The sequence below is a fragment of the Pseudomassariella vexata genome (genome assembly GCF_002105095.1).
Source record: "Pseudomassariella vexata strain CBS 129021 chromosome Unknown BCR38scaffold_16, whole genome shotgun sequence".
NCBI lineage: Eukaryota > Fungi > Ascomycota > Sordariomycetes > Amphisphaeriales > Pseudomassariaceae > Pseudomassariella > Pseudomassariella vexata.
Window position 1 is genome coordinate 805,606 of NW_024467971.1, and position 8,570 is coordinate 814,175.

Sequence of the window (8,570 nt, forward strand, 5' to 3'; positions counted from 1 at the left end):
AAATGAGCCACCAGGTTGCACCGAGGTTGAGAACATCACAGGCATCATCTGACCGTGCTGCCACCTGCGGTGGTAATTCCCATCATAACCAACCCAATCAAGTCAGGTTGGCCGAGGTCATACGCCCGAATTCATATATGACCAAGTATCATGGGCAAGCCCCAGCTGCGACAGTAGTCTTTGGGATGTCAAAAGCACCATCGGGAGTTAATTAGTTGAAGTAATTCGATGATTCTAGAGTATGCACTAAGCATTGCCCTCACCCTGCGCACATCTCACTATCTCAACCTCTGGAAACGTGCATTCCGTTCTTCCACGCGCCTTTTTGTTCTTGGTGTAGCCATATAAAGCCGTGGGCAGTGGGTTGTGGGAAGAATTGTAGGTTGATAGCTTTGCCGTTTGTCATGCCTGAGGTTAGTTATATCGGTGATATACCAATGACCAGAAACTTGGGACTGCCTTGAAAGTGGTAATATCTCAAGGCTTATGTGAGCAATGCGGGCAATAGCGCTGTATTGGTGATGATGGTGGGTAACTCCCAGGTATCTGCAACTACGGAAGGGTATCTACTATGTAAGGGCAGCTGGGCCCAAGCGCTACACACAGGTGGTGTACCTGGGCCAACACAACAGTTTAATCGCATTGACCGCCCTTTGAAACGCACCCCTACTTGCAACACTACAATCCCCCTCACGTGATGCTCCCTTTTCTCTTTCAACTCCTTTTCCTTCATAATACTATTATAAAGTACTGTCAGAGGTGGTTCGTGCGTAGCCACCACTACTACTTGGTTCCAGCCCACTAGCACTAGCCTAGCTTACCTGAATACATCACACTTCTATCTCTCTGTGTGCCCGACAAGTATTATTGTTTCATAGAGAATTAGAGCTGCTTTTGAAAGCCGTATCGGCGCATAAATACGGTATCTTACTATAACGCTCTTAAGATACGACTATAGAGTCATTTCGAAGTGAGAGTCCCAGCGCATTAATTAACGAGTATTGGCTCTTATTCGAGTTATGGAGACCCACTTACGAGATAGGTACATCCCGTTTATTCAATGAGCCTTTTTAGTGGATATAAGGATCAACTGCTAAACCTGGTTGCAAATATACAGTAACCTGTTGTAGCGGTTATATACGAAGTCCCGCGTATCCTTTCACCACTGCAGGGGCCTACCAGACAGGAATCAGGGATAACAGGTCGTCAGGGTCCAATCATATACGGCAAGAACATAATGCCCATTTAGGAGGAAGTCATAATTCTTCGAATATGTGACGATATTCGAACAGCTGGGCTTAGAAATGCGAAGCCGGAGAAACCTTGGTCATATCCTTAAGGAGTGATAGACTAGGCTTAGAGAGGATCAAATTCTACTCTATAATAGTAAGTTACCTTAGAAGACTTCTTATAAATCGACCTAAGGATAATAAAAGATAAAAGTACATACCTAATTGTACATATTTTCAAGCGTACATCTCCTTGTTTAGGTATAGCTAGTAGATGTGATTTACTAAACATATGAACCCTGTAGAATAGTCACTAAGGACTACTAATTACAACCTACGAGTTGAACTACCATTCTCTAAATGGATATTGTCCCCACAGCGCAATCCAGAAACTTGAGGGTTTCTGGTATTCGCCAGGTGGATGCTGGTGTAGTTGATCCAAGGTTTGGAGGGCACCCTCCTCGGAGACCAGGACCCATCCAACTGGTGGCAAAACTTGGGTGTGTGTGTGGGGGGAGGGCAGCCTGGCAGGTATTTCCCCACATGTCCGCATACGACACCTTGAAGCTAGTGGCGCTTGGGCAGGTCTAGTACATTACAGCTAGACGTTCGACCATCACTGCCGTGGCTTTGCATCCACATTTGCTGGAGAGGGATATAATGATGGACCAGTTCCGACTCTTTACATTTCAGACGCCGAAACTGGTAGTTGTGTTCGCGGTTTTACTGGGCGGGCTGAGAGCAAAGCTTTTGGGTGGAAGGATGGTGACAAGTCAGTGGAGCGTGGATGATTTGGTGGAAAGGTAGGAGCAATTTGTTGAAGTGGATTGTTGTGGGTGCTTTGATGGGGACGTTCCGTTCGGAGCGTTCAAGTGAATTTCTTCGAGAGATTTAAATCCGAGGTCACTTATACTCAGCGTGTAAGGGAGAGGTCAGGTTGAGTTAGAAACAGTTCTAAGGTTGCTTGTTCGGCTTCTTCTAGTGGGCTCATGACTTCCCCCTCCTTCCATTGTATTGGTGGCTCCTTTTCTGTCTCTATCTCTTTCCTGTATGTGGGACCGAACTGTCATTATGATCCCTCAGGATGACTGCTAGTAGTTTGAATTCCTGACTATGAGATATACGCCAACTTGCCACACTCAAGATAACTACCCAATTAGTAGAGCTCACACATGTAAAATATGTACTTCAGTTATCGTTGTCCGACAACTTGAAAATAACAGGAAGTATTTCGCGAGGAGTGCAGTCATACAACATACAAAATGCCGCAAGACCATTTTATAAGAACCTTAGTAATGCACAATACCGCGTGATGGAGCTGGAGTGTTTTACTACCAGGAGCCCCTGCCCTCTGATTGGCCTCTCTGCATTCTCTGCATTCCCTCAATTCTCGAACATGACGCCAACGGCGTTCCTCCCGCATCTTGCCACTAGCTCGAGGCTTCCGCTTAAACTTCCCCGCACTTCTGGGCTCTCTAGGACTTCCCGTCATGTGTAAGATGTAACTTAGATGAAAACTAGCCAGGAGTTATTTGTCGCTGAAATTATCGCTCTCTAAACTCTTTATTCTCTCGGCGCCGTTGAAGGCTTGCAGCTGGCTTGCCATCTATAAAAGTAGCTCCGGGGCACTCACAACATGCCGTGTGACGACACAAGTCCCAAGTCGCCGGTCCGCTCCACTCCCTTACCTGCCGCTGCCGTTGCTCGGGCCAAGATCAAGAGGGAGAATTCTGGCGGCAGCCTGGGGGGAGGTGGCCCAAATGAGCAGATCCAGAATCCGAGCCCGGGGAAGCGGACTGTGTGCGACCACTGTCGTCGAAGACGTGAGTGTTCTGTGTCACCCTCCTATCTCCCTATCTTCACTTGACAGCCAAGATCATACTTGCTTGCCATCTTCTGTCTCTGTCTTACCGACCAGACTTGACTCCCACGTAGTACAAGTAAATGCCAACTGATATATGCTTGCCCAGGCATACGCTGCGATGGCCAGTTTCCGTGCCAACAGTGTAACAACGCCGCGCTTACATGCAAACGCGAGCATGTCCCCAAGAAGCGAGGGCCGAAACGTGGGCACGGTCGAGTGATCAACGAGCTACGAGCTCGGGAAAAGGGTGTACGGGAACCCGACAGTGCAAGTGGCTCAGAGTAAGCTTCCTCAACTCTGTCTTCTCCTACGCAGTCCTACTGCTATATCAGGGAACCCATCCTCACAAAGACGCGTAGTGTCGAGGCAGATCCTTATCCCTCAGATCTAACGTCTACGGCCCCATCACCGCCCACACAGCCGTGGAATCCATGGACGACAGTGACCTCGGACTCGCGCAATGAAACCGAGTCCAAGGGGCCCTTTACCTGCGATACATTCCGACCTAAGAGCCGAAACTATCTCTACCTCGTCCCACAATGTGTCGACTTATACTACGAACACATCTATCCCATCATGCCTCTGCTCTACATGCCCACGATTCGAACCATCATCGCCCGCCCCATGACGCCATCGGAAAAGAATCTCATTTATGCGCTGAGTGCCCTGACCGCGCTCCATATGTCGGGTAGGTCGTTGTCAACCCCAGGTCCACCGTCTTGGGAATTGGTCGGCCGGTTCTTCCTCGACGAGTGCATATCCGCGCGGCAGTCATACGACTTCCCCGAAGACATGTCTCTCAATGCGGTAATATCCTCTTTCTGGCTAAGCACGAGCTTCTTCGAGATCAACCAGAGCCGCAAGTCCTGGTACTATCTACGAGAGGCGCTTACTCAGGCTATCGACATACGTCTGCATGACAATACATCATATGTCGGTCTACCGGTTGAGGAACAGCTTTGTCGTCAGCGGGTGTTCTGGATCCTATTCGTGACGGAAAGGAGTTTTGCGATCCTCAGGAATAAGCCCCTGACTCTGCGCAGGACGCCGAGTTTGCCGACCACGAAGCATGATTACGAAGCACCTGAAATCCATTCCGGGTTTCTGAAGCTCGTGAGCAGTTATGCGCCGCTGGACGAGAGTTTCGTAAACGCATGGAACGACGGGAATGATCCCCAAGTTAGCGCAACGACGTACCTGAACCTTCAGCAGATCCTCGCCCAGCCCCTGGATTTTCTTCGTCCGAAACGCAAAAGTCCAAGTCCGCCGCTTCCATCAGATGTACTGCCCCTATCCTCGGCTCCATATTCAACGAGAACCGTAACCTCAATCCCAGCCCCTGCCACAGCGTCAAACACAGCTGTCCAGCCCGATAACGAAGAAGACCCTGACCCAACGACGATCCAAAAAGCCGATCTCCTCGTAACCCAACAATGGCTCCGTCTCATCGTCTGGCAGTCCTCGTTCCGGCAGGGCCTCCTCTCCACCGCCGCCCCGCATGAATCCTTCACGTTTTCGTTCCCCTTAACCATCGCCCGCGACACCGCCTCGGTCCTGCACTCACTTCCCTCCCGCGCCGTCGAAGTCCACGGCATGGGCATCTTCGAGAAGATCTTTGAGATCGGAACCTGGTGCGTCAACGTCATGGGCGCGTACGATGCGGGAAGCAGTAGTCCATTACGTCCGTTTGACGGGGCTGGGGAGAATCCTGTCAGGGGGATGGATTTCGTGGGTGGAGAGCTGGCGTTTTTGGGTGGAGGGGGAGTAGGGAGGAGTGCAGCGACGGTCGACCCCGTGGAATTCTTCGTGAAGACGTTGAGTGCTAGCCCGAATAGTAGGGCCATGTTTGCTGAAAAGCTGCTGATGTTTGCCGGAGAGACACCGGGTGGGACGAGGACGACGCTGAGCCCGGGGCTGTCGAGTCTGACGGGGGTGGGGATACATACGGGGTGGAGTGATAGTGGTAGAGTGGGCCCTGGAGCGAGTGTAGAGGGGACTGTAAAACATGAACCCGAAGCCACAAGAGCATTGGCTTTAGATTTGGACCTGGAGTCGGATTTGAATTTGAATACGGATCGGGTTATGGGCAACGGTGATATCGGAATGGTCGGGGCCAGGATTGGTTTCGACATGGTCTCACGGCCTGGAACAGGGGCAACGACATATATGAATAACGACATTGGGTTGGGATTAATCAACACGCAGAATTCAGAATATAGCATGGCGGCGGAGAACGGTCCAATCTCAGCTGGTCTATCGGTATCTGCATTTTCAGAAGCGACCGAATATGGACTGGGTAATCCATTTGTTAATGGTGTTGGGCGGTCGCTCTCCAGAGACATGACGTTTTTGGGTAATGTAGATTGATTACGGGTCGGGATTTCAAGAATAGTGAGTACGATGACGAGGAAACCACTGGAAATGGTGTTCAGGCGGCATGGGCATCATCATCGGCGGGCCTTCCTGGGATTTGATGAGCAGGGCAATCAGATCAAATGCACAGGACTGTAATATAATGTAATGTCGATTCATGTATCATCGTGATTTTCACGAGATAGTGGCCTATGTTACACCGTGTAGCATCGAAATCAAGCTACTTGATACCCAGGTTTCAATAAAAACACTGCCCCCGGTACATCTTTGCCATTATATGTTGAAAGATGTGCAATCATGTGTCGTCAGTTGTTCCTGGACATCTTGACCTGTTCGCTATGCGTGAAGGTGAACCAGAGAAGACAGGTGGGAGTGAAATTGACGGTGTGCCTGCCCTGAGACCTCACTGACGTCTTCAACAAAACGTCAGTAAAAGCAAGGACTATTTTTTGATCTTGAGAAGATATACCATCAGCTGTGTCCGGGGGCATGACATTTGTGCTAGTTAGGTACGAGCGGTAGTGAAGATGATGGAAATACCTTTAGTCTTTGCATAGCGAAATATGGTACTTACGAGATCACGATGGTTCCATCCAAATATGCGGATGTTCGAAAAGCGATGCGGGGAAGCAGAACGCATATGTCGGAAATTGGTAACAGCAGAGCAGATCAAAAGCCTGCACCCGTATCTGACCTAGTGACATATTTTTTCGTGTCCCTCCCAGTCACAACGTCTGTGTGCTGGGTGCAGCGCTTGGGCTGATTGCCCATAGATAGCCCTTCCATAGCTGCAGCCTTCCGCTCTTACGTAGTAGTCCCGTCATTATCTCCAATGCAACCCTCTTGCCTGTATTGCCGACGCATATCAAGGAAGACGTCCTAAATAAATAAAGAATACCACGCTAAATTTTCCTCCGTAGGAACAGAGTCAAGGATAGGCAGAAATAATACGCATGCCGCTGTGTGCTGACGCCATGCGTTCTACATCCCCTTGTATAGGCCAGTATCAGTATATATGTAGACCAGCCAATAAGAGCCGGCAAAGTTGATGGTCTTATATAAGGATACTGGCACGGAAGAGTAAATGGCTAGCTCAAGAGCATGGGTCTATACTTGTAGTTCGTGGCCCAATGAAAAGTCGTTTGGTTAAGCAATGCCGCTGCATGCTACTGCAAAGTAACATGAAAAAGCGAAGCGCGCCCTAGATTGACATCACGTCCACTTGCGATCCCGTGAGCAGCATTGTACGAAATTATATGATGAAGCCATATATAATGATAAATCTTTTCTGCCAAGTCAACGGAGAATCTTCCACGAGCCTCATCACGAAGTAGATAGACACAATGGCGATCCCAATCCTCGAAATCCTCTCGCACCCCTACCTCCCAGCAGCGCTGGCCATTTCCACCCTCATCTACATCATATATTCATACACCAAATCCTACCTGCGCCTCTCGCATATTCCGGGCCCGCCGTTTGCCTCCCTAACGTACTTCTATCTCATCTGGCACATCACCACATACCGCCAATCCGCTCATTACCGCTCGGTCAACGAGCGCTACGGCCATCTCGCCCGCATTGGTCCCAACCAACTGCTAACCGATGACCCAGAAGTCCTCCGCCGCATGGGCGCCGCACGCTCCACCTACAGCCGCAGTGAGTGGTACGATGCAGCGCGTATGGACCCGTACCGCGACACACTCTTCTCAATCGGGGACACTGACGAGCACGACCGGCTGAAGGCCAAACTCTCGTTTGGGTATGGCGGCAAGGAGAATCCCGGGCTGGAGGACGGTATCGACGAGCAACTGAACGGGTGGGTCGCGCTGATCAGAAGGAAATACGTGTCGACCGACGAGAAGCTGCGGCCCATGGATCTCGCCACTACGACGCAGTACTTCACGCTCGATGCACTGACCAAAATTGCGTTTGGGAGAGCGTTTGGGTACCTGTCCACCGACTCAGATGTGAATGATTATATCAAGGAGGTAGCCAAATACATACTGGGGCTGGTGCTGTGCACTGAGGTGCCGTGGCTGAGGAAGATCTTGACGTTCCCTCTGCTGCTGAAATATGTGGGACCTAAGCCGACTGACAAGGCCGGCTACGGCAAGATGCTGGCGTGAGTTAGTCCATCTCTGTTCTCGAATTTGTCATTTAAAGCCAGTACAGTGTAGCAGAGGAGATTATTCGCCCACGGTTCGAGCCTGGAGCCAAAGATCACCAGGACATGCTCGTAGGTTGCTTGCGCCCGAGACGCCCCTGCGTCTGGATGACCTACTGACTTGGTTGGTGTAGGGCTCGTTCATCAGACACGGGGTATCACGCCGCGACTGCCAAGCCGAGGCGCTCTTTCAGATCATCGCCGGATCCGATACGACAGCCACGGCCATGCGAGGCACAATGCTGAACCTGATGACGGCACCTCACGCCTACTACACGCTGCAGCAGGAGATCGACGATGCAATCGCCAAGGGAGCCGTATCGAACCCCGCGAAAGCGGATGAAGGGAGGCAGCTGCCCTATTTACAGGTAACATCCCTTCATCTGTCATGAACCAACAAACTAGACCACTAAAAAGGGGCGACATAGGCCGTCATCTACGAAGGCTTGCGCATAAACATACCCTTTTCCGGCCTCGTATCAAAAAAAGTGCCTCCACGAGGCGATACCATCCTGGGGCACTTCGTTCCGGGTGGCACGAGAATCGGGCACAGTACTTTAAGTGTGCAACGATCCAAATCCGTCTTCGGCGACGATGCAGACCTGTTCAGACCTGAGCGGTGGCTGCATGTCAACACCGAGACACTAAATGAACTAAAGCAGCACGTCGAGCTGGTCTTCGGCTATGGGCGCTGGGGTTGTAGCGGAAAGTCAGTTGCGTTTATGGAACTGAACAAGGTGTACATCGAGGTATGTTGTTGACTCAGTCCCCTTCGGTTTGACAAGACAGTGGCTGAAGTATCATTATAAAGCTCTTGAGGCGTTTCAACTTCCAGCTCATTGATCCCATGCACCCCATGAATTCCTGGAATAATAACATGTTCTTCCAGGATAACATGTGGGTCAAGGTGACTGAGAGGTTCCCTGATACAAAAACTTGA

The 8,570-nt window shown here is 50.5% G+C and overlaps 2 protein-coding genes across 2 annotated transcripts; both read left to right on the top strand.

Annotated features, from left to right (window-relative positions):
- The first annotated feature begins 2,704 nt into the window (after window positions 1-2,704).
- Window positions 2,705-5,693, top strand: BCR38DRAFT_527591 (uncharacterized protein). The gene is made up of 3 exons (XM_040865400.1): window positions 2,705-3,052; window positions 3,200-3,374; window positions 3,453-5,693. The coding sequence occupies exons 1-3, from the start codon at window positions 2,866-2,868 to the stop codon at window positions 5,458-5,460; spliced, it is 2,370 nt and encodes a 789-aa protein (XP_040711503.1). The 5' UTR covers window positions 2,705-2,865; the 3' UTR covers window positions 5,461-5,693.
- A 1,116-nt stretch (window positions 5,694-6,809) lies between these two features.
- On the top strand, window positions 6,810-8,570 carry BCR38DRAFT_353059 (cytochrome P450; the record flags this gene model as incomplete). Its single annotated transcript, XM_040856750.1, has 5 exons — window positions 6,810-7,588; window positions 7,639-7,702; window positions 7,765-7,998; window positions 8,059-8,379; window positions 8,442-8,570. The coding sequence occupies 5 exons, from the start codon at window positions 6,810-6,812 to the stop codon at window positions 8,568-8,570; spliced, it is 1,527 nt and encodes a 508-aa protein (XP_040711504.1).

Coding starts and splice junctions, on each gene's coding strand:
- BCR38DRAFT_527591 (XM_040865400.1), top strand. CDS start 2,866: ATGCCGTGTGACGACACAAGTCCCAAGTCGCCGGTCCGCTCCACTCCC. Junction 3,053..3,199: donor CGACCACTGTCGTCGAAGAC/GTGAGTGTTCTG, acceptor ATGCTTGCCCAG/GCATACGCTGCGATGGCCAG. Junction 3,375..3,452: donor GACAGTGCAAGTGGCTCAGA/GTAAGCTTCCTC, acceptor AAAGACGCGTAG/TGTCGAGGCAGATCCTTATC.